Consider the following 26,222-nt stretch of genomic DNA (forward strand, 5'->3'; position numbering starts at 1 on the left):
AGGAACAGGAGGAAGAGCTGCAACGAAGGTAATGGTCAGATAAAAGAAATTGGGGTCTGGAGAAGAAATGTAATTTGAGTAAGTGTCTCAGACGTGACCCTCCCTAGTTTTCATGAAGATAGAGGGGGGCAGGGAGCCTGTTCAGACTTGCAAGTTTCTGTCACTGTAACCTTATAATAAAGGTAGTATTAGCATTCATAACTCTGGTGTCCTAGTCTGGTCTGCCTTGAGGGGCTGACAGGGAATATCTTCTGAGCTCTTTTGGATGTTAACATCTCTATTGTACACTACAGTATTCCAGTATAATTCTTCTATGTTTGTGTGATCTCCCTTGAATCAATTACTATCTGTCTCTTGGCATCCTTCAGCATACCAATTAAAGATTGGAGCCTCCTTTTGAGTACAGAAAGGTTTGCCTTGTTTCCCTGTTTCCATCTTTGATGTCTATACAGATGTTGTAATACTGCTTCTTGTTTCTTCCAACAGCTCTCTGAAACTCTTTGTTTGAGATCCTTTCTGAGATTTTTGTCTTTCTTGGTCTTTCTTTGGCTTCTCATCTCTTCTTGGCAATTTCCAAAGTTTGTTCTGACATCCAATTTTCTTTCCTGCTGTTACTTCATTTTTGGCATTCTCTTTTCACATTCATCCTTAATGGCCTCTTTAGTTTCATTTCACAATTCCTCTGGTTCTCTCTCAATGAGGTTCAGGATTCTGAAGCAGTTCCTGATGTTCCCCTTGAAATTGGTGGGTATATGTTCATGTCATGGAAACCGGTTGGCTTTCTTCATTTTTAAGCTTAACTTGGAACTTGCACATGAGCAGTTTATGATCGGTTCTATAGTCAGCACCTGGCCATGTTTTTGATGCTACAATTCCACCTCCTTTTAGCAATAATATAGTCTTTCCCCCCCTATGTACTCCATCTTGTGATGGCCATGTATTGTGGTATCATTTTGGTTGTTTGAAGATAGTGTTAGTTATGAAGAAATTATTGGAGTAGCAGAAATTGATAAGTTGGTCTCCTGCTTCATTTCAGTTTCCTAAGCCATACAGTCCAACTACATTTTCTCTTTGATGTTTCCGACTTTGGCATTCCAGTTTCCAGTTGCAAGCAGCATATCTTGCTTGCATGTTCTGTCAATTTCAGATCGAACTTGATCATAAAACTCATCAAACTCCTCTTCTTTTGCATCAGTGGTTGGTGCATAAACTTGGATGATCAGCATATTAAAGGGTTGTACACAAACTCTAATTGATATTATTTGGTCATGTAGTACACTGTAGCCAAGTACTGTTCTTGCTATACCCTTCCTAACTATTAAAGCAGTGGTGTTCTTTCTTTGTTTTTCATGTCCTAGGTAATAAACTCTGTGATCTTCTGACTGAAAGTGTCCAATCACAGTCCATCTCAATTCACTGATGCCTAAGATGCCAATTTGTAGTAGTTTATTTGTCACTGGGTTGAGTTTTCCTGTGTTCATGCTTCTTATGTTCCATTTCCCACTGTAGTTCTGTCTTTGCAGCTTCAGATTTCCTTTTCCTGTATGGCAACATCAGTAACTAGACATCTTGAAGGTTTAATCTAGCCATGTCCTAAAGACCATTAGTACTCTGAAAGATCCTAAGCAATTCCTCAGTAGCATGTTGAGTGCCATCCAACCTGAGGGGCCCATCATCTGGCATTTATCAGCCATAAATGTATGGGTATCCCTGTGGCTCTTCCCCTCTTTCAGTCCAGCCTCAGGATGATCCTCTGCAGCTGACATGGAACATGGAGGAGGGAATTATCTAGTGGCTTGCTGTAAAAAATGTCTTAAGAGTCCCAGAGTCTGTTTCCAAGACTGATGAACCCTTTTGGAATAAAAGCATCCTGAAAGCAGTTTTTCCAGAAGAAAGCAACTGGCAGGGAGAGAGTGAAGCACTGTCTCCTTAGCATCATTTGCAGCAGAAAAGGAATGGTCATGCCAAATTACACATATGCAACAGGCATGGCTTTGTGACCCAGGGAAGTCAACCTAGCATGGGTCCAGCTTTGCTGGAAAAGTAAGGAAGAGGCAAAGACAGTCAAAGGTTGACTCATTGTAAAGCACGACTTTGGAAAAACAAATGGGAGGGAGGAGAAGAAGAGAACAGTGGAGGTAAGGCACACCTCAGTGAGTCTGTAGCAGCTTGGCAAAGAGGAAATGAGCAAAAGGATAGAAAATCCGAACTGTTGTGTTAAGCTGAATCGTATGGATGTGTGTATGAAATGCTGGTGACCTTGTTCCCAATAGTGACTTTTTTCACAAATATGGACATGCAGGTGAAAGGGGGGAAGAATATGTAAATACTTAATCCTATTATTTGCACAAACTCCTTTGACTGGTTGGTTGCTTTATTTATTTACTTGATTCATGGGCTGCCTACTCTGTTATGACTCCTGGTGGCTCACAAAAGAAAAACAATATGCAATGATAACATACAATGTGGCCCCAAAGGATGCATGTGACATCCACAACCAAGAAGGCAATGGTGACCTTAAAAAGTTTCTGATTGCCTGTATCATCTAGCCCCAACCGGCATGCCTGCTGGTAAAGGGCTGTGGGAGTGTAGTTCAAAGTTATAGGAAATACCAAATTACCACCAAATTTACTCTCAGATCTGTCTGTTTCCCCAGGAAACAATTTATTTTTCATTACCAAAAAAACAAAAAAAACAGTGTAGGGAAAATATTTATTAAAGCAAGAAAAAACTTCCGGTGCCATCCCTAGAATCACACTTGTTTTAATGTTATTTAAAATCATGAGGTTTTAAAATGTACTGGGCCAGAAAGGGGAAGGAGCTGCAGCCATTGGTAGTTGCAATCCATGCCCAATAAGGAAGTCAAGACTAAAAATTATGGCTGGGATCTGGCATTTGCTTTTATTGGGAGGAACATCACAGGAAATGTGCTTGGCTCATGGGGTTTGCCTGCCAAACGAAGTGGGGAAAGGGCTCTCTTGATTATCCTCTTCTTACTGCGTCCTCTTATAATCCATGAAAACCTGCTGGGATATGAGAAACAGCATGAGGAAGTCACCAGGCGTTGCTGTCCTTCTCTTCCATTAAGATTCCTCAGAACTGGGATGGGATATCTATGGTAACAGATTCTGAGAACATGGAGGCGGGAACTAGTACATTACAGAAGGAAGTTAGGTCATTACGGAAAATATTCTTTAATCCAGGGGAGGGGAAAAATGTGGGAAAGAAACTCAGCAACTGCCATAACTGTGCTAGGTATAGGTTGAGTTGGAGAATTGCTTTGGTAGGCTTTCAAGATTCTGTAATATTACCCTACTAACAAGAAAGATCTTTCCAAAACTCCAAGGGGTTCTTCTTTCTAGAATTTGCCTGCCTGAAAGGACTTGACATGAACACAGAAGCAGACATTAGCCCTCTTTGTTCAGTATTGTGAACATTGACTGGCAGAAACTTTCCAGGGGCTCCCAGAATCTTTCCCAACTGTATCTGCTGAAGCAGGGAACTAAACCATTATTGATTGATACTATTCCATTCTAGGATTCTTGTTAGCTTCCAAGCCTACAAACTGAATGTGTATTAGAATATACATCCTCACTGTATAATTCAGGCTGATGCAAATTAGAACATCTGATGGATGTTGTGGTGGAACCAAAGTTCATAAAGGGTAGAGGGGGCTGCACAGTCCTACTCTGCCATCTATATTAAGTTCATCAGAATTGGTACAAGGTTGCTTACTTTTTCCTCTCCTCCTCCTTTTTCTTCTTCTTAAAGGGGGAATTTATTCTTTGCGCATGTATAGGTAATAATTAAAAGAAAAAATAAAATCCCAAAGTAAATTGGGGAGATTTCATTTTAGGCAGAACATTATTTATTGATCTAACTATCATCCATCACCCGTCTATCCATCAACCATCAATTTAGCCAACTTTGTTTTTCAGTAAAAAACTATTGCATTCATCCACCCATTTATCTATCATTCACCTGTCTGCCCATCTATCCATTTTTCGTTGATTAACTAGCTAGCATTTATTAGCTCACCTTACCTTATCTTCCTGCCTGTCCCCAAATTGTCATATTTGTTTTTTATAGTAATTTTATTAAAAATTATAATTACAACAGTAAAAACTAATACAAATTAAAAAGAGGAATAAAGAGAAAGTAGAAGGTGCAGAAAAGAAAGGAAAAAGAAAAAGAGAAAAGAAAGAAAAGTAAGAATATAATAAAGAAAAAGAAAAGAAATATATAAAGAAGTGACTTCCCACCTTCATCACAACAAGTATAAACAATTTTAGTAACTTATCACCTCTTCTTAAAATGCAACAAATGATCTCTTCTTCCCATATCCCATCTCTCATCTATAAACAAATCCATAAAGCATCATAATCTCACTCCTGGTTTCAGCAAAGTCCATTAGAATTACCAGAAATAATATGTCTATTTTAACCTTGATCAAATAAACCAACTTTATATTCCTTCCTTTTACTTCTAACAATCTTAATCTTTAGTCCATTCAAATAATGTCGTAGAATTGATTTCTTTTCATTTTTTCTTTGTCTTTTCTCATGAGATTCTTCAAATTTTAACAAGCCTCTTTTATAAATCCAATGAATTATCCAGGTCACTTTCTTGGTTTATTGTATGTAAATCCCTTATAATTATTACAACAGCCGGTTTCTTTTGCATGTCCAGTGTAACATCTTTTTCTTGTAGCCTGTCATTTGTAAATCCATGTTCAACTCAATCTCGATCTTGTCAGGTAAAACTTGTTCCTCTTTCATAGCATATTTTAGACACAGTCTCTCCATAGAGGCAGATGTCTCTGTTCACACTATTAATATTAATTTCTGAGCCAATTTTTCAAAAATATCCTTCAATATGTCCAATGTTAGAATATTTTGCTTCATTCTGTAATTGTATGTTAAGTTTATGTATTCTTCTCCTTTAATTATAATCTTTAGTTCCCTCTAGTGTTCAATTTTAAAAATCTTATCTTATTACATTTTTTTTTTTAATTCAAAACAAAAGCATTTTCCCACAGGAAGAATTCTTTATAATTAATTCCAAAATCTTACTTCAAATTTATCTGGACCCTCAGTCCATTTATAACTTTCTAAAAGTTTTAATCACCCTTTTGCTGTTTATTCCACAAATAAACATTGTATTTAAAACTTCTTTCACTAAGGATTGAAGGAAATTCACCTGGTGCTATAAAACTTGTTGATCCAAAGGTTCCTAATAGCTGAAAATCACTTAACAAGCGGTTTCTGAAAGTGATTAGAAAAGGAAGTATGCGAATCCAGTGTCCTTTCAAAGGTGCAGAACTGTGATTTGAGCAAAAAGATGGCTATTCCCTAAACCTGCTGGAGACTGCTGTCTTGTGGTGTCCTTGCAAGGAGCAATACTCTGGAGCACTTGTGGGTGATCTCAAGTCCTCTCCTTGTCCAGACAGGAATTATTGAAGTGGAGCTGATGAATTCTGCTGCATTCATCAGCTCCACTTTTTGCAGAGCCGTCTTCAGTCTGCCATTTCTTTCTCTGGAAGTGCCCCAAATTGTGATAATTGTTAATAGACACAGGGAAACAACTAAGAAACAGGAGAAATGGAGGCGTATTTTGGATGAAATTAATTAACAAGACAGTTTTCCTGGGGCTTCAAATGTTTTAGAATACAACTCACAATACCCCCTGCCCCGCCAGCCTGCACTGGTGTTGGGAAAAGCTGCAGTAAGTTATCTGAGTCTTGTTGAGGTTTTCCTACTAACAGATTAAGACTGCTATATGTGCCTAATCATTTTGGCCGGGTTAAAAGGTTGTATTAGATTGTCTCCTCTCACGTGCTTCATGCAAATCACCTGGGGGGGGGAAGGAAACCTGCCCGGACTTGTTCTCACTTCCTCTTTTCTCTCTGCCGGCAATGTAGGCAAGCAAGGCTTGCTCCAAAGGGAGCTAAGTCCTTTAAATATGTTTTGCTTTTGTTTTTGCTTTCTGTAAATAAATTATTTTTATAGAAATGCTTGGTGTGTGACTTTTTTGACCTCTCCTGGGCTAAAGGCTTTCCCAGCATCTGCCAACAAGTCTTGTGTATCAGTCTGTAGTGAGAGCAAGTAATTAAAATGCCAAGAAAGTGACAGCATCCTGGACTATTATTACAGTATGGATGATGTGGGGGTGCCACAGTTGAAGAAGAAGACAAACAATGAAGAGGGGGGGGGGAACATGAAAAGGCAGGAAATTTGGTGGGAAGGCAGATGAGTCCTATAATGTTTGAAGCATTTGGGACACATACAAGCTGTTCAGCTCACACGTTGCTGGAGTTCTCAAAATAGGCAGGAGCAGAGAAAAGCCACCAAGACAGAGATATCACACCCAAGCAGTCCCTCTTCCTGAGAAGAAGCAGAATATCTTCAAGGGCATCAGGCAGATGCTAAAAATAATATTGCCTGTGGGGAATTTTGAGTGAAGCCAAAATACTTCCAAGAAGATAATCAGCTTTCCTCAGAGTAAGTTCCCTATTGCCATTGGTTGCCCTCTTCAGAGAAGGACATTTGCAGTGATTTCATGGGATCTGCTTTGGGCAAACAGCTGATCAATTCTAGATTTTGGCTAAGATTATTTTTATGGAACAGTTGAGGAATCAAATCCATTCCTCCCTCCACATTAATAAAAGATTGCATGGGAAAATGGAAAAAGATTTAAAATTTACAGTATACAAGTGGAAACCATAAAGTCTAGTTCAAGCTGAGCTCATCTTCTGGGGTCTTCATGGTCATATCCAGCTAATTTTCTGAGTAGAAATATGAAAATAGTTCAGCACCCTTTGGGATGTTATTCTCAGTATCTCTATCTAGTCTACAGCCCTGCTATCCTGCTGAGACTATATGAGGGGACTGCTGATTATTAAAGTACAGTTTTTTAAAAAGTATGCAGAGAAAAATATATTAAAGGAAAAAGAAGATTAGAAGAAATTAAAGATTAATATATTGAACATTAAATTAAAATGGTTAAAAAATAGAATTATTATCCAAGTCCAGCAGCTAAATTATTATTTCAAATTTCATATAGGATAGGAGGATATCTCTTCAAAAAAACTGGAAGAAAAACATGTATCCAAAATGAACACACCTTACACTTAAACAAACAGATATTAGAATAACGTAATAAGTACTTTGAAAAGATTTATGAATTTGAAAAATCAAGGTGAATGTAGAGACAATTATTAAAGACAGATATTCAAATTATAGCTTAATAGGTTAAGGATATAATAAGGAAGAAATTAACTATACAAGAATACTAATTGAAAAGAAATAAATTAGGCGACCCAATATGTTATGAAAGATAAAAAATAGAATCATCATTTTAAATTTATTTGAAAGTAGGAAATTATTAAATGAAGTTCATATAATAGTAGTGTTTCCTAAACTCCAGAAAAATTTGGAAAAGTCAGTATCTCAGGGATATCTTTTGAAATGTGAATTAATTTTTTTTTTGCTGTGGTTTGTACTAGCTAACAAACTCAATAATAGAACTATTATAATGGCAATCAAAAGGGAGTTATTAAAACTAGACAAAAGATGGCATTCAAATACCTTTTGAGGAGAAAACAAGGAGCTTGAATAATGAATGCAATGAATGGTTTCAAGGGAGTTTTGCAATTCCCCAGATAAATTATGAATTGAAAGCAATATTTTTGGTTAAATTAAACTTATAAAATATAAAGTTATAAAATATAAAAATATAAAATAATTGAATCCCATTTAGATTTATACTGGGCAATGAAAATACATTGTCAGAAACAGGTCTTAGAGAAAATTATTGAGGAGTCAAAACTAAAAAGGAAAGAGAGTAACTTTTGGTCCTCCAAGTCCTATGACCTTTATAAAGAGATTAATTCTTGGTAGCTACTGGAGACTTTAATCAAGGTTTATCTGTCCAAATTCTAGAAAATAGCACAGAAATATTTAAATAGGTGCAGGCGCAGAAGGACTCAACTTCAGTCAGAGGTGAGATTTTCCCCAGAAGAGAATGGGATGTATAAAAACTAATACCCAGAAAGCCCACTCAATCTCATTGTGCAACATAACTTGGTTACCCCTGCCCAAATCTAGATTCCACAATCACGTGGGAAATAATCTTAAATTCTGTAAAGGAGATTCATGGGACATTGCTAGCAAGGTGCCATATCAGTTGAGCGGCATTCCCACAAGCTAGGCTGATGATACGTCCCGTTTTGAATGGGACAGTCCCGTTTTTTTAACGTTTCCACACCGTCCCATTGTTTTAATATAAATGTCCATTTTGTCCTGTTTTCTTAAAAACCTTACATAAAAATTTGAAAGTGCCTATGAATCTGTCAGAATGCAGTCCGACTTTGAGTGGAAGGAGGGGGAGCTCAGCAGAAACAGCAGGGAAAAAAGCTGCAGAGCTCAACCCGGCGGGAAACCTAAAAAGAAAAAAACAGGATCAGCTGATAGGCGGTGATCAGAGGGTGAGCTGATTGGCTCCTGCCTTGAAATGGCAGGAAGAAAAGAACGGAAAAGCACAGCTAGAGGAGGAATGGCTTGTCGGGGACAACGGTTCACTAGACTCTCCAGCCCAGCCTTGCCTCTCGCAAACGAAGGAATCTGAAGATTCCCAGCCCAAGAAAAGTTCCTGCCTGCTGATCCAGCCTGTCACCCAGCCCTGCCCCATTTTGCCATCCCAATGTCCTGCTTTTGTCTCAAGGGAATATGGTCAGCCTACCACAAGCACATCATTTGAATGGCACTCTTCAGTACAATGACACTTGAGCTGCAGTTGTTGGTTGATTCTGGCTTCATGATAGCACAGCATGGTGTCATTTTGTGGTTTGTTATGAGCTACTTGCAGTATTGCATTGGCTGGTTAATGAGAGACTGATCTAACCTCCTCTACCCACTGTCTGTATCCCTCTCCCTGTTAAGGGCTGATCCTTCTGTTTTCCAGGAGGATTTCTTTATTTCCGTGTATGAAGGACTAGATTAAAAAAGATCAATGGGCTCCTTAGATTCTAACACTCTCTCTTGGATGCAGGGGAAGCGTTCCATTGGGTTCTTGTCTCTCTTCCCCTCCCAACCACATTCCTCAGCAGTTGCCTCTTTAAGAAATGGAAAAGAATGCTGGGAGGCTAGAGAGCAGAGAGCTAAAAAGGGTGATGAAGCTTCGCAACATATAGAGATAACAAAATAGGTCATGCCGTTACTCACCACATGGGTCCAGCATGGCCCACAACAAGTAGGACTAAAATTAGCCATAGTTAGGAAGGGAGTCAAGCAAACCTTAGGAGTGTTGTTACAGTGGTATGGTTTAGGGAAGGTGGAGGTGGTTACATCACAGCCTGCTTTCTTCTAGACAAGAGGGGAGGAAGAAAAGCAGATGGTGCTGATTTGGGATGGAAAAAGTACGAGATGCCATGATTCATGGTCAATAAACCCAGGCCATCCTGTGCCCTAAAGCGGTCAGGGGGCTTCAGTGTTCACAAGCATTGTTCCCAAACTTCTGCTTTATGCTCCCCAAAATGTGTCATCTGCTTTGTAACAGAGCAAAAGTGGAGGGTAGAGCTATTGTTGCAAAGAACAGACTTCATGGCCAGTGCCAGCAAATGCGGGGGGAGTGGGGGCAGTGATTCTGCAAAACACTGTAGTTCAAATCCGAAATGTTTCAGGCTCAGAACGTAGTCAGTAAGTGGGGATGGACCATTTAGAGCTTGACATGCTTAGCACTCAAAGCACATTGTGCACCTTCGGTCCTCACCCTGTAAATGCAGTTGTAGTTTATTCTTCTGGGGGAAACCCATTTCCATTTTCACGAGACACAGAATGAAGGCAGGTAGTAACAAACTGGCTGTAAAGGAGGAGATTTAGTTTATTAATCTTTGGACCATTTGCTTTGGGGGTGTGTGTCTTTTTCTGGCAGCACCTCTGGATGCTTTCATTTATTATTTTTTCCAGAACACCCTAGATCACCCATTGGCACACTGGAACCATCCATTTGCTTTGGAGCTACAGGTTCCCAGAATTCCCAGACAGCACCTACCTCTAGCTCCAGGGGAAACTGCTCTAGAATACTGTATCATTCCAAGGTATTTGGGACTGGAGGTTGGATGAGGATGCTTTTATCGTTATTACAACTATTTATTTTATGGATACATAGTCAATAAAACAATGTTTAGACTTAAAAAAGGGACTTAAAAATGGAAAAAGAGACAACCACAAATAAACTAAAGATGCAAAATAGGAAAAGAAAGAAAAAGTATCTACCTTATATTTGATAGTCACTGGTTTATTAATAAATACAGTACCGTTCTATAGTAAGTTCAGTACAAAATATTATTGTAAAATATCACAAAATCTCTGCCATAGTAACACATATTGCTGCATCCTTTGATTAGCAGAAAATATTGCCTTTTCCAAAACAGAAAACATCACACATTTCAGACAACCATTCCTTAACATCTTGAATGAGGTCACATTTCTTGCCACCCCACCCCCATTCGATACAACCATAATTCCTGATAAACAATCAAATTCCAAAGCTTCGGTATATAATTCAACATTACATTAACATCTTTAACATTTAAAGATTTTCCCATAAATCTACTAATATACATTAATACACTATCTCATCAAGTTACTAAATGATCACATTCCCATATCATTTGGGTCAGTGAACCCTCCAATTTTTTATACCTCCAGTATAGAAAACCTGATGTCCATCTTTTCACGTTTTCTAATCACTTTGGGGTTTTTCATGAAAAATATTTTATTTATGTTAATATCTAATGGGTTTAATGTTGCTATTTTTGCATGATTCAATAAATAAGTATTCTATGAATGCATCAATTTTAATTTTTAATATGGTTAATATCAATAAATATAACCCATTTCAACAAAAGCTGTTTTGGAGTCCTCCATAATTTTTAAAAGTGGGAAGGGGTCCTGAGAGCAAAATGTTTAAGAAACACTGATCTAGACTAATCCAGAATCTTCCTGGGTGTGTGGTGTCAGCTGTGGTTACCCACCAGCTTACTTCATGGTACATGATCACAACTTTGTGAGGTTCTTTTTGTCTTTTCCTTTTTTCTTCTCTTCTCTTAGTAAGAATAGTGGTAGTAGCAGTAGTAGTATTTGCAGTGAGCCCCGATGCCTGATTCCAAGTACTTTGACTTTTGGAGTGTTGAATGTTTGTCATCCTGTGAACATCTGTGGCATCTCCAAAATGCCAGTTGAAAACCCCTCCCATTTCGTAGTTGGGAGCCACAGCGCTACAACTGGCTTAGCAATGTGATAGGATTGCCAGCTTGCATAACCTTTATATCCAATGTTGTCTGCTCTCTTTCTCTCCACAGACGCTCTTCCAAAGCCCAGATGAAGGTTGGCAGGTCTACACTTCAGCTCAGGCTCCCGATGGCAAATGTCTGTGCACAGCAGTCATCCCTGTTCAGGGCACCTGCTCACGAGACCTGCGCAGCCGGCAACTACGGCAGCTCATGGAAAAAGTAAGCAAAGGGTTTCCTACCTGTGGGAGAAGGTGGTTTAAGCAATGGAGACTCTTAGATTTGTTAAGGGTGCTAGCAAATGTGGTTAGAGTTGTGCCCCATGCTTTTTTCCTCTTCTCCTTGTGCTCACACTTCACTCCCCTCTGCTGGGGATTTGTCCATAATTTTGTAAGATTGGGGATTAAGATCTGGTGAAATCAGATTGAGGCCAGTTGAAAAGAAGTCATTATCCCAAAAGCTGGGAAATGGTAGTCTGATCCAATCTTAATGGAGCAAAACTCCTGATCTGGGGTAGTGAAAGCGGCCTGATCTCATCACCTACCCAAAAATCTTGGTGACATTTATATAATACATGTTTGGCATTTCCTGAAAGGAATTAGAGGTCCCCCCCTCCACTATTATATCCTCAAAATCATTCATACATTGTCATTAAAAAGTTTCTTTAATACCTGGTCCATGATGGAGAAAGGATCCTGCCATCAAAGTAGGAGACCATCACCTCCTGTACCTCCTGGCAGATACCTCTCCATCCCAAATCAGCCCACTCCATCCCAAATCAGCTAGTTCAGGACCAGGATTTGACTGATGTTCTAGAGAACTTGCTTTCTCTCTTTGGGAGAGCAATTGATGATTATTTTCCTGTTGGACTGTCCAGGGAAATCCACACATCCCTTTCCTTCACTTGTGCCACATTAAATCTGAGTTCAGCACTAGTTGCTGACTTCATTGCTAAGGCAAAGTAGCACTTAGTAATGAAGGCAGTGCAAAATATGCTGGCATACTTGAGTTGTAGCTCGCAGACTGGATGAAAGCACATTTATGTGGCTGTGAAGAGCACAGGAGAGATTTTTTGTGACCAAGTTGAGGACTTGAACCACTCCTTATTAAATACCCAAATCACTACACAATGCTGGGTTTCACTGAAATCATGCAGTTGCTTGTATTTCTACTGCCATCTGTAATGTCTGTACCAAATGTGCATGTATTCCCCCTGAACACAATCGTGGGCTTTGCAAATTCCAGCTTACAATGGTTTCACTGGATGATGATGATGATGATGATGATGATGATGATACAATGATAATCATAATGGTGGATGGATGGATAGACAAACAGATAGATATATACAGTCAGTGATAAAAAAACATACCATTCATTCATTCATTCATTCATTCATTCATTCATTCATTCATTCATTCATTCATTTGATTTATATAGCTGTCCATCTCACTTTTACATGACTATAAGTGGATTACAATAAAATAAATAAAATACACAAAATACACAATATAAAAAATAAAACACACAGAACCCAGGCATTATCCAACCAATCATCCACAAAGCCAGGAGACTTGAAGCTCGAACACAAAACCAAGTTTTCAGGGCCTTATGAAAGGCCAATGGGACAGGGACAATCTAATTTCTAGGGGAATGATGTTCCAAAGGGCTGGGGCCATGGCAGAAAAGGCTCTCCTTCTGGGCCCCACCAGCTGACACTCCTTAGCCAATGGCACCCAAAGCATGCCCCTCCTACTGGATCAAGTAGGACAGGTAGAGACAATTGGGGAGCATTGGTGTCACATGTGCTGGCACCTGTACCTGCCTGTGCCACCCATTCTGCACCACTTAAATCTTCTGAATACTCTTCAAGGACAGCCCCATGTAAAGTGCATTGCAGTGGTCCAGTCTGGAGGTCACAAGGGCATGGGTGACCATGAGTAGGGCCCCCCAGTCCAGGAATGGGTGCAACTGACACACAACTTGAAGTTGTGCAAAGGCCCTCCTAGCCGTGGCTGCCACCTGTTCTTTGAGCAGGAGTCACTAGTCCAGAAGAACCTCCAGATTGCACACTGGGTCTTTCTAGGTCAGTGCCACTCCATCCAGAACCAAAGATGGAAGGTCCCTGGAACCAGGAGGTCCAAAAACCCAGAGCTATTCGGCCTTGCTTGGGGTTGAGCTGAAGCACAGCCTCCAGGCACTGAGATAGAATCTCCACAGCAGGTACTCAGGCAGCCCAGGGTATAGTATCATCAGCATATTGATTGATTGATCAAATTTATACACCACCCATCTCACTGTGCCAGTGACTCTGAGCAGCTTGCAAGTAAAAAAAAGACCATACAAAATCCATACAAAAAATATACAAAGTTAAAACATAAAAAGACGGAGAGAGCGCCCTCAGGCCACCAACCAGCCCAGGGCTGCCTACCACTATTGGATCCCCAAGCAAGATGGCAGAGCCAGGTCTTGACATTCTTCTGGAAGGCCAGTAGAGTGGGGGCCAACCTCACCTCAGGGGGGAAGATATTCCACAGGGTGGGTGCAACAGCAAAAAAGGTTCTCCTCCTAGACCCCGCCAGTCAAAATTCTTTAGCTGACGGGGTCCATAGCATGTCTTCCCTGCTGGACCAGGTGGGATGAGTTGAAGTAATGGGAACGAGATGGTTACTCAGATGATATCTCACCCCAAACTGTTGGATGACTGCACCCAGCGGCTTCTTGTAGATGTTAAACAGTGATAATGATATGATTCCATCTGTGTTTTGCCTGTCCTGCAAGGAACTCAAGGCAGCAAACTGGTATCCCCCCTTTTCTCCTCCCCAAAGCATGCAAGGTAGGTTAGGCTATAGAGATTATATCCAGCTCCAGTTCACCCAATGAGCTTCATGCCTGAGTGGAATTTTGAATCTGGGTCTTCCGGGTCCTAGTCTAACTCTCAGACCACAGCACTACAGTGGCTGTTCCCCATATCCATCTCCCTCTCCATGCAGACAGAGCTTGGAATCATGCATTTGCAAGATGGACCATCAGCATCTTGAGGAACAGCTTCGGTGTCATGGCTACTAGCTTAGAACTAAAAGGTGTCAAAGAACCTGCAAAATGCCAATCTGGGCTCTCATTTAGGCTCTCCTCAACCTTTTTTAATTGCTGGATCCCACCCCTGCCCTTTGCTCACATTAGCCTGGATGGAAGCTGAAGGCTTTGATCATTCTGTGAGTGGTTGTCCTAACAGCCAGGAAACACGCTGAGACAAGGAACTGGTCTCTAATGCTTTATTGCTAGTACATAACAGGAATCCTAACAAACTGAAGAAGTGTGGGAAAAACCCAGACATATAAAACCCAAAAGTTAAGGCGGTCCCGATCTGTGTCTCTTGGAATGGCTGCCCAATTCCTCAGTGCTACGCATGCGCTTGACAGTCTGGATGGGAGCCCCCTGCTCGCCATCCTGACTCATGACAGTGGTGCTCCTTTCTTTCTTCCTCAAAAGGCAGCTTTGCCTTTTAGAATGCAAGGGAGAAGCCAGGGGGCTTCCTTTGTCTCACCTTCTTCTCTTTAATGAGATGCAAATGGGCCCTTTATGGTTCCTTGTGGAGCAGCAGCAGCCGGCCCGCACGGCAGGATGAGCAGTAAATCCCCCTTCCTCAAGATTAATTGCCTTAAAATCTCATTACCAAGGGAAGACGGCGTCCCGTTGACTTCGCATGTGCAAATAAAGTATTTATTAGCCAAATAAGGATCGCACCAATTTACTGTTGCAATTACGGTGGGCCTCTTCACCAGGGAATTGCAGAGAAGAATCTGTTGAGCTGGAGCTCAGCTTTCATGTTGCTTCAAAAGCTTCAGGATGGGCAAAAAAGTGGCAGCTTGGTGAAGGAATGTGCGTGGGCCTTGGCATGGATGAGATAAGAGGAAGAGGAAGAAATTAAGATTCTAGACCTCTCGGTTTTTAATAGGGGAGTCTTTGAGGTAGTAGCAATGCTAGGGCATGGTGGGGGCATTAATTGGCTTGCCCACATATGACATAGACAAAGCAAGTGTAGAGTAGAAGGAATTAAGCATGTCAATAAGAGTTTATAAAGATTGGACAGAAAGAGGGAGGAAAAACAAATTTATAGCAAGGAAGCTTGATGCTTCCGTGTTTTAATTTTGCTGGTCATTGACTGTAATTAAATAAACAAACATTACAGCAGGGAGGGAAACTGTTCTTCCTGTCAAGCAGAGAAAGTGGACCACAGTTCCCTTTTGATGGGTAAAGAATGGCAAATGGCTATCTGGGCAATTGCAAGCAGAATATAATTGCTGTGTCCAATTCAACACAAACCAACCAAAGGACAGATCCCCTCCCCCTCCCCACCCTGCCCCCCCAAAAAAGATGAGAGCCAATCTCAAAGGTACACAGAAATAAGCATGTTGTATATCTTTGTGGTATCACTTTTCCCTTTTTCTTGAATAAAAATTGAAGCAGAAATCTAGAAGTGGTTGAAAACTGCTCCTGTAGGGAGAGATATTATATTTTCTCATAAAAAGTAACAGAGGGGAAAACAATAGAGGCAATGCCTTTATTCGGTCAGACTGAAATTTTACAACCTTTCCAAGAATGCTTCATCAGGCAAGATGACTAAAAGAAAAAAAAGTCAAGGGGAGGAGGCAAATGCGGAGGATCTTCCAGCTGTGGACCAGTTTATTTTGATGAAATGAGTGAGAGCCTCTGGAACTGAGTTGGGATCTTGCCAGGTACACTTTTAGATTGCATTGTGGCAAGTCCTCCTTTTTAAAAAGGATATAAATTCCTACAGTTAAACTCAAAATAATTTATCCCATCATTGTGAGATAAACAGTAGAAACCAGAGAGACCAGCAGTTAGGCTTAATACTAACAAAGTGATGCAGGTTCTCATTTTATATATGGCAACCTGTGGTCTCCAGCTCTGTACACACTGGCTTCATTCAGCCAAGATGCTTAACCTGGTTACAAATTAACCCATTTGGGAGGCAAATATAATGCATGGAATCATAATACAACAAAGAGGCCGGTCTACAAAATATACTAAGTGCCCACTACCACCACCAACACCAACACCAAGGTTGATTCTAACCAAGCTTAGCATGATGTTTGAATGCATCTGCTACATCTTTATGTAATTTGATGAAACATGTTGTCTGAACACAACTAGAATGTCTTCTCACAATAACCACACTAAAACCACAATCTTGCTCTCCATCAGGCCAAACTGTGCAGTTCCCAGCTAGCTACATGGGGTCTCTTGAAAGGAACTAATGGTTGCCATGGCATATTGCATATTGCCATGGCATATTTGGCTGGGAATTCAGTGATAGAAAATTCAGATTTCAATTTTGAGGATTTTAAATGGGAGGAGTTGGGGAAAACTCCAGCCTGAGATTCCAAGAAGCCAGTCAAAGCAGACAGTCTGGGCCATATAGGCAAACTGTTTGATTGGATACAATGCAGGTGCTATCATTCATGATTTGGACTGGTGTTGAGGTGAAATACCTATACAGGTGGCCCTTGGTTAACAAAGGTAATTGGGACCAGCAACACTATCGCTAAGTGATATGGTCATGAAGTGCAATGTCACGTGACTGCATTGATTTATGACAGCAGTTGCGGCAGTTCTGGTTGCCGTCATTAAGTGAATCCCACGCAGTTGTTAGGTGTGACATTACGTGATCGCCTTTTGCGACCTCCTGCTGGCTTCCCCATTGACTTGCTTGTCAGAAGCTGGCAGTGAAGGTCACAAATGGTGATCATGTGACACTGTGACCATCATAATTGCAAGCCAGTTGCCAAGGGTCCACATTGTAATCATGTGACTGAGGATGCTGTGATGACTGCAACTACAAGGACTGCACTGTTGTAACTTTGAACGGTTGCTGAACGAGTGGTCATTAAACAAGGACTACTTGTACAGGTAGTCCTCATTTAATGACCACAATTGGGACCAGCAACTCGGTCAATAAGCAAAATGTTTGATAAGTGAAATGGCGACTGCACTTACAATCTTACTTCAGCTTTCCTTTGCCTTACAGACCTGTGAAGGTCGTAAATGCGAGGATTGGTCCAAAATTACTATACATCACTGTTGTAACTGAGAACATTCACTAAACAAGGGCTACCCATATGTCCCAGTAACACCACTCAGTTTCAAGGCCACTCCTGTGCTCCCCTCCCTTATTTTTTTAAAGCAGGGACTGCCCTGCTTTTCAGATCCTGATGTTTCTGTCCCTGTCATCTGTTCTTCTTGGTCCAGCAGCCATTATCTTTACTGTAGAGCAATTCAACTGCAATTTCATTCATGGCTCTTAGGTGGTGTGGAGTGCAGTGGTTGCCACAAAAATCTCAAGAAATAAATAATGCAGGTTAATAAAATGTCATGAAATCCCCATTTCTGACTTTACTAGGGAGGAGAGGGAAGTGAAGGGAGCCATATATTTCTGAGCCTTTTGAATTCTGCCTTACATGAAAGCATTGAAAAATATGTCTGAATGGTAAAGGCGATAAAACATGCTGCCAAGCATAACATAAAGCCCAAGAGTTTTCCTCCATTCAGAACCAAGACAAATTACTGCCCTGTAATCATCATGTAAAAGAGCTGTGGGGAAAAGCATGCAAGAATAATATTTCAATAAATAAAGTAAAATATGAATGAGCTAATAAAATATTAAATACTTATTACAAGTTGATGTTATATCTGATCTTAGCCTTTGCACATGAAATCAACAGGGCATTTTGGGACCGTGGTAAGAGATCTACAGAGAAGGAAGCAGGCGTGTAGTTAAAATGCCGAGGATGATGCGAGTTGAACTCTCCCCATTCTGGAGAGTTAGGGGAGGCCTAGTTGTAGATTTGTCTTGGATATGTAGAAGATTTGCAGATTTGTGATTATACACGCTTATTAGAAATGCATGCACAATATGAGATTTGTGCACACACACACACAGAGGCAAACTTCCAGGACTGATATATCACATTGTATCATATATGATATATCACATATCATATATCATACCATCCTGGTCTGCATGCTTAGCCTCTTCACTACATATCTTTTTGTCACTTCTGGTTTATGTTTACCCTTGTAAACATGTAAACAATTTTCTTTATCTTCCTCTGTCTTCTGCTCTGCATGGTTAGTACTTTCCTACAATTAGTGCCATCATTGCCTTTCTCTGCCATTGTGGTTTACTTCCTGGGCTTATTCAAGCTGCAGAAGGAGATTCTCAGAGCACCGAGGTGACCACCACATATGGTCACTGTCTGGCAGTTCAGGCTCAATTAATGTGGCTGAAAGTGCAGGAGGGGGAAGAAGCTGCACAGCAGAGTGTGCTGAATCTTCTGCTGTCAGAGGGCAGGGCACTGCTGGAACAGTCACGACGACACACCATCATCCCTGGAGCAGTCTGCCATTGACAGCACCTCTCTTGCATAACTCTGTGTCTCCCTAATAGGAGGGAGAAGCAGCTAATGTTCTCAGCAGACAGGTCGCTTTACAGCTTGCCTTTCCCCGTTAGACCAGGAGAGCAATTTCAGCACTATTGATCATTTGAACTCAAAGCACATCAGCTGAGATAGGAAGGTGCTTGTCAATAGGTAGAGAGAGCTTAAGGAATATTTAAGCAGGAAAAGCGAAATGAAAGGCAAATAAGTACAATTTTTAAAAAGCAGTTGTATACTCTACTAATTCTTAGGGATCTTACAAAGAAGCCCACTTCTTTCCACTCACTCGTTGGGGTACTGGGAATTAGACCTACCATGGCAAGGTTACAATTCTTTCAGGGTGAGATGTTCTGTTAAGATGTGCCTTTAGTGGTTATGTGACACAAATTAGGCTACTTAAAATTCTTTATTAAGTACTGTGTTAAACAGGCCACTAACAAACCTAGTGGCTAGATTTTCTCAACCTGTGAAACTTGATACTCATGTCTTACTTCATGGAGCAGACTTACCAGATCTCTGGGTTCCATCCTGAAACTTGAGGTGTGAGATTCATTCTTTGAAAAGTAATTCAGGACTGTTATCTGGTCTGGCACACCTACAAGCTCAGTGGTAGTGTGGAAGCTAGCTAGCCTACATCAGTACAAAGTAGCTTATTGCTCAAGTGACTAGGAAGGGCAGCAGCATTAGTTTTAGCAATCATGCATAGAAGTCGCAGAGTGTTCCAGTCAGGTTATCCCGTCAACTTGTCCCAGCTCCTGCTAACCTAGCAGTTTGAAAGCATGCAAATGCAAGTAGATGAATAGGTACCACTTCGGTAGGAAAATAACGGGGACATGAAAGGAGCCCCCTTGGGCATCCCCCGGGCAATGGGGATGTCACCGGCAAATCCTTTCAATTCAGAAGCGCCTTGGTAGGTGCTTCTGACATGAAAAAAAAAAAATCAGCAAATTAGCAGAGGCAGAAGAACATGATGTGGAAAGTGCTTTAATATATACCTAGTTCATATGCAGATGTGATTGATTCATTGATTGACTGTAATTTGTACTGTATGCCACTTTAATAATAAAAAAAAGCCTTTAAACAGCTTGGAAAATAATACAAACTTTAAAATAAACAGTAAAAAGTAGAAACAATAACAATAACAATACAAAACAGGTTTGTAAGGAACAGTCCAGAGCTTCCAAACCCGTATCAGGAGGGTCTCTCTTACCATGTATCTACTTGCAAGGCTCTCTGGAATAACTGGGGTCTAATGGCTTTCCAAAAAAACCTAATAGGATAAGAATCCTGTTTTTGTTTCCTCTGTAAAAGAAGGGGAAAAAAATAAAGTCAGTACTCTCCCCCCACCCCCCACCTCCAACTCTCAAATGTATATATGAGATATAATATACAATTCGAAGGGTTCTGGCTACATCCTTTATTGCTGATCTATGTCCTTTGCGCAAGCTACATGTCAGGTTTTTTTACTTTTAAATTGGCATCCCTGAGATACTAGGATCCCAATCTCTTGTTCCCTAGACCTATCTTCCTTAGGGTCGGAGGAAAGAAATGAATGATCATCTGTCTTTGAGGTAATATGGACAGAAACATGAAGCAAGAGGCTTCATATCTTGTTCAGCTGCTGCATATTCCCAAGTATATCAAAACATCCAAATAGATCTCTTTCTTTCAAATAAAGTAAGGTGCTTCTGCAGAAAGCATTTGCAAAAGAAATCTCATAAATGCGCCTTCAGTGGGCATATATTGATCCAGAGGTTTCTATTAATGGTTTGCAAAAGATCTTTGGGGTTTTTTTTTCCTACCAGTTCTGGTGAAAGAGAATCTGTCTGAGGAATGTCTTTCAAAGGAGAAGAGAATGTCAATGAAATTTTCACGGGTGGAAACTGGCATTCTTGGTCTTTTGTGCATGTGTGTCATATTCTGCCTTTCATCGTACAATCTTCTCTCTGATAGTCTGCAGCCTCCCTGGCTTCTCACACTTCAATTAAATCTTATCAGACGACATCATTATGGAACTCCTCCCAGCTGGGAGTTTTCTGATTTGGTAGATAGGTAAATTGTAGAGTGATAGCAAGATGTGGGGGGGGGGGGGGGGGAGGAGGAGGAAGCCCGCAAGCACTTGTTTCTCTGCACTTCCAACAGCAAAGCTAGCTCAGAAACATTAGTAAGAGATTCTTTTCAAAAACCATTGAGAAATTGCACAGGAGATTTCAGCACGGCTTTAATACCTTGCTCCTGATCTTTTGTTGCCTGCCTAAATAAGCCTTTTTGGGTAGCAAGGTTATGCTATCTGGGGTATTGGGGAGGTGGAATTCCATCCTGGGGAATATCCGGTTGGGAAGGCTGGGTTATGGGATCCTGACCATGCTTTTTCTACCTGGTTTATACATCTATGGAAAACAGCTCTCTTGAGGGGTATTCCTCTTGAAGACTCAGTATTACTTCTGGGTTGTTACCTTCAAGTTGCAGGGGGTAAGCAGAGGGACAGTATTTTGTCTCCACCTCCTACTTAAAAGCATCCCAGAGACATCCGGCAGGCCACCATGAGAAAGAAAATGGTGGACTAAGATGGTGGACTAAGATGACCTTTGGCTTGACCCAACAGGGCTGTTCTTAAGGTCTTATCCTAAGTGGCCTCTGCTTGGATGGAGCAGCAGTCTCACTCTGGGTCACAAATAAACAGATAAAAGTCTACGAATGCACAAATGCTACAAACATTTCCTTTGCCTCTGCCATTTAAACGCATTTGACATTTAATTAGCTGCTGTGCCAGTGAGGGAGTTATTGGGGCAGGAAACAAAGCTGTGGGCAGCCAGGAACACAGGAGAGAATTCTGTGGACACTGAGGGCTTCAGGAGAGAGAAACAACTGCTCCCTGAAGAACAAAGGATTAACATTTTCTGGTGAAGTAAAACTTTGGACATCCTACCATGAGCCACCTTACCTGCTATTCTGGATGTTGTTCTCTTGCTGCTGGATTACCCAGCCGGGCCAAATCAATTTTGGACTGAACCAAGGAAGCGCATTAGAGATGACATTTCTAAGAAGAGTTTAATTTCAGCAAGCAGCACGTCTGCTGTGCTAGGAGTTCCTTTGGTCTGAACTGCACCTTTTTTTAAATAGAAAAAGAGAAGAAAAGGAGCATTCGGAAGCTTCAACTGGTGCAGAATTCAGATGCACGGATAGTATAGTGTTGGCTCCTCGGCACATGTAACACCACTGCTATGTGAGCTGCACTGGTTGCCAGTGTGCTTCCGGGTGCAATTCAAGGTGCTGGTTGTCACCTTTAAAGTCCTTCATGGCTTGGGGCCGGATTACCTAAGGGACCACCTTCTCCCAGTTGTTTCTGCCCGTCCAATTCGATCTAGTAGGTTGGGTATGCTGCGGGTCCCATCAGCCAGCGAGTGTCGGCTGGTGGGAACTAGAAGGCGTGCCTTCTCCTCTGTAGCACCTGCCCTCTGGAACATCCTCCCTCTGGAAATTAGGATGTCCCCAACCCTGCTGGCCTTTTGTAAGGCCGTGAAGACCTGGCTTTGTGCCCGGGCCTGGGGCCTCGAGCATGTGGATGGTCCCGTCTCTTGGCTGTATTAATATCTATGCATTGCTCACTTGGAAGCCATATATATTTATTTTGTATTTATTTTATATTTTAACTGTTTTAATTATAATTGTTTTAATTGTTTTATGGTTTTATTGTTGTAAGCCGCCCAGAGTCACTTGTTGAGATGTGCGGCTATAGAAATCAATCAATCAATCAATCAATCAATCAATCAATCAATCAATCAATCAATCAAATAAATAAATAAATAAAATCAAGGACAGAAGGGGAGCATAACATTGTCAAAACCTGAGATGAACCTCACTCATGTTCTGCAACTTTGATTTCTTTTTCTAAGGTGAATCTCATATTTCTTTCCACAGTTTTGAGGAAGAAATGAAAAAAAAAACTTTTAGTCAGATGTTATATCTTCCAACACTCCCTTTTCTCAGCACTGTTCCTGTTGGGCAGGTAGAAAGTTCCCCTCTTTGCAAAGTTCACTCTGGACTCTTCCTTCTTCAGGTGAAGTCCTATCAAACCCCAAAGAAATAAGAACACAAAAACAAAGGCATGGCAGTAAACCTTAATCTAACATTGCTTATAGTGTGTGTACAAACAAAGTGGGGGCGGAGGAAAGTTTCAACTGTGTTGCCACAACCACCATTTTGATTTTTTTTCCCACCCCAGATCCTGAAGATTAAAATTGCATTATGTATCAAATGTGGTTCATAGAACCAAGAATTGGTTGGAGTCTCTACCTGAACACCTCCCCCCACCCACACCCAATATCAAAAAGATTTTCAGGAGGAATTTGGACTTTCCTTGAAACAGCCTTTGAAAGGCAGTCCTATATCACTTCTTTACCACACACTGCTTTTTTAGGAAGGCCCCAGGGTCTAATGAACACCATGGGTTTCTATTTTTAAAGCCTTGGATAGTAGTGGCTGTGTAGACTTTCTTCCGCTGCTACTTTGTATTTTAGAGCTGTTGTGAGCTGCCCAGGATTCTGCAGGGGGTAAGCATCATCTAATCATTTAAAATAAATAATAAATTAGCTGCTCTAAGCACTTAAGAGGGTTAAGTGCCTGCTGAGGACGAAGGCACCAGAAGAAAGCAGAGAGTGGATTGGATGACCTTGCATAACAGTAAATATCTTGCAGAGGTAGCATGTGGATGTTTTTTATTTAGACCACGATTGAGTTGGTAGCTTCTCTTAGTATACTGTAACTGCAGACACATAGAAGAAATCCGTAGAAATCCAGCCCCTGGGACCCACATGCATCAGTCAAGCTGGGTTGGGATGAGTTCAAGGAAGAGAAGTGATCATGCAGCTTCATCCAAATCTGTGTTTGTTTGTTTGTTTGGTAAATTTATATAGCTGCCCATCTCACATGCATGACTCTGAGTGGCGTACAGAGTTAAAAACACAAAAACAACACAACAAAATAACCAAAAACATAACAACTAAAATAATTGAAAAAAATAAAAACATTAAAAAAAATCTGCCAGACAGCACACTCAATTTCCCCAGCAATACAGCCACTTTGCAGGCTCCACACCCACATTACTGGATCCCCAGGCCAGGTGGCAAAGCTGGGTCTTCTGGCCCTTCCAGAAGGCCAACAAGGTCAGGGCCAATCTGACCTCAGCAGGAATGATGTTCCAAAGGGTGGGTGCCATGGCAGAAAAGGCTCTCCTCCTGGATCCTGTCAGATGACATTCCTTCGTGGACAGGACCCGCAGCACGCCATTTCTGCTGGACCTGATGGGACAGATAGATGTGATTGGGGAGAGGTGGCCCCTCAAATCCAACTTCAAGAACTCATTGCTCCAAGACACAGTGACACATTGTTGCAGTCACTTAAGACAGCCTTTCCCAACTCAGCATTCTCTATACTTTTTTTTACTACAAATTTCAATCCAGCCAATTATTTCTAGTTGTAATCAGCAGATGTTCCACTTTTAAGAGAAACAGTCCTTCAGTTTATGACAGGCAATGATTTAGAAGATAATATTGTAACAGGACTTACTCTGACTTGGGTATGTAAAGATTATTATTAACAAGGAAATAAATGTCCTTTATAGCATTCATATCTTCTAGAAGGTAAGCATGCAGAGGATGATTCTGAAATCTCACCCAATTTAACTTTACAACAAAGTCGGGATTTTCTGATGAGCTTCTTGGCTGAATGGTGTTTTGAAACTGCATCTCCACCATCCTCAATCAAACCAGGGACAGGGAAACTGTCCACTCCAGATGTTTGGTGGACTCTATCTCCCATTTGACCTAATCTGAATGGCCAGTGGTGAGGGATGATAGGTTTCCCTCTCAGCTTTAAGCAGCACACTCCATTGGATTTTATGGAATTGTGGGGTGAGCATTTGATACTGTCAAAAAATGAACACCCATCACTCAATTCTACTCAAGCAAAAAGCAGTAGTAGGAAAATATGTGGTAATAAAGCAACAACAATAAAGATAATATGAACAGAGAAGTTCTTGTTGTTGTTGTTGTTTATTCGTTTAGTCGCTTCCGACTCTTCATGACTTCATGGACCAGCCCACGCCAGAGCTTCCTGTCAGTCGTCAACACCCCCAGCTCCCCCAGGGACGAATCCATCACCTCTAGAATATCATCCATCCATCTTGCCCTTGGTCGGCCCTTCTTCCTTTTGCCCTCCACTCTCCCTAGCATCAGCATCTTCTCCAGAGTGTCCTGCCTTCTCATTATGTGGCCAAAGTATTTCAGTTTTGCCTTGAATATCATTCCCTCAAGTGAGCAGTCTGGCTTTATTTCCTGGAGGATGGACTGGTTTGATCTTCTTGCAGTCCAAGGCACTCTCAGAATTTTCCTCCAACACCACAGTTCAAAAGCATCGATCTTCCTTCGCTCAGCCTCCCTTATGGTCCAGCTCTCGCAGCCATATGTTACTACAGGGAACACCATTGCTTTAACTATGCGGGCCTTTGTTGTCAGTGTGATGTCTCTGCTCTTAACTATTTTATCGAGATTTGTCATTGCTCTTCTCCCAAGGATTAAGCGTCTTCTGATTTCCTGACTGCAGTCAGCATCTGCAGTAATCTTTGCACCTAGGAATACAAAGTCTTTCACTGCTTCTACATTTTCTCCCTCTCTTTGCCAGTTATCAATCAAGCTGGTTGCCATAATCTTGGTTTTTTTGAGGTTTAGCTGCAAACCAGCTTTTGCACTTTCTTCTTTCACCATCATAAGGCTCCTCAGTTCCTCTTCGCTTTCAGCCATCAAAGTGGTATCATCTGCATATATGAGATTGTTAATGTTTCTTCCAGAGATTTTAACTCCAGCCTTGGATTCCTCAAGGCCAGCTTGTCGCATGATGTGTTCTGCATACAAGTTGAATAGGTAGGGTGAGAGTATACAGCCCTGCCGTACTCCTTTCCCAATCTTAAACCAGTCCGTTGTTCCATGGTCTGTTCTTACTGTTGCTACTTGATCGTTATACAGATTCTTCAGGAGGCAGACAAGATGACTTGGTATCCCCATACCACTAAGAACTTGCCACAATTTGTTATGGTCCACACAGTCAAAGGCTTTAGAATAGTCAATAAAACAGAAATAGATGTTTTTCTGAAACTCCCTGGCTTTTTCCATTATCCAGCGGATATTGGCAATTTGGTCTCTAGTTCCTCTGCCTTTTCTAAAGCCAGCTTGTACATCTGGCAATTCTCGCTCCATGAACTGCTGAAGTCTACCTTGCAGGATCTTGAGCATTACCTTACTGGCATGTGAAATGAGTGCCACTGTTCGATAGTTTGAACATTCTTTAGTGTTTCCCTTTTTTGGTATGGGGATATAAGTTGATTTTTTCCAATCTGATGGCCATTCTTGTGTTTTCCAAATTTGCTGGCATATAGCATGCATTACCTTGACAGCATCATCTTGCAAGATTTTGAA

The 26,222-nt window shown here is 41.1% G+C and overlaps 1 protein-coding gene across 1 annotated transcript in view; it reads left to right on the forward strand.

Annotated features, from left to right (window-relative positions):
• OLFM2 (olfactomedin 2) overlaps positions 1-26,222 on the forward strand; it is a 173,114-nt gene that overhangs the window by 60,610 nt on the left and 86,282 nt on the right. Inside the window, exon 2 of the mRNA XM_063293986.1 lies at positions 11,363-11,512. Coding sequence (XP_063150056.1) covers positions 11,363-11,512 — 150 coding nt within the window. The remainder of the gene's footprint in view (positions 1-11,362; positions 11,513-26,222) is intronic.

The sequence above is a fragment of the Candoia aspera genome, chromosome 2 (genome assembly GCF_035149785.1).
Source record: "Candoia aspera isolate rCanAsp1 chromosome 2, rCanAsp1.hap2, whole genome shotgun sequence".
Lineage (NCBI taxonomy): Eukaryota > Metazoa > Chordata > Lepidosauria > Squamata > Boidae > Candoia > Candoia aspera.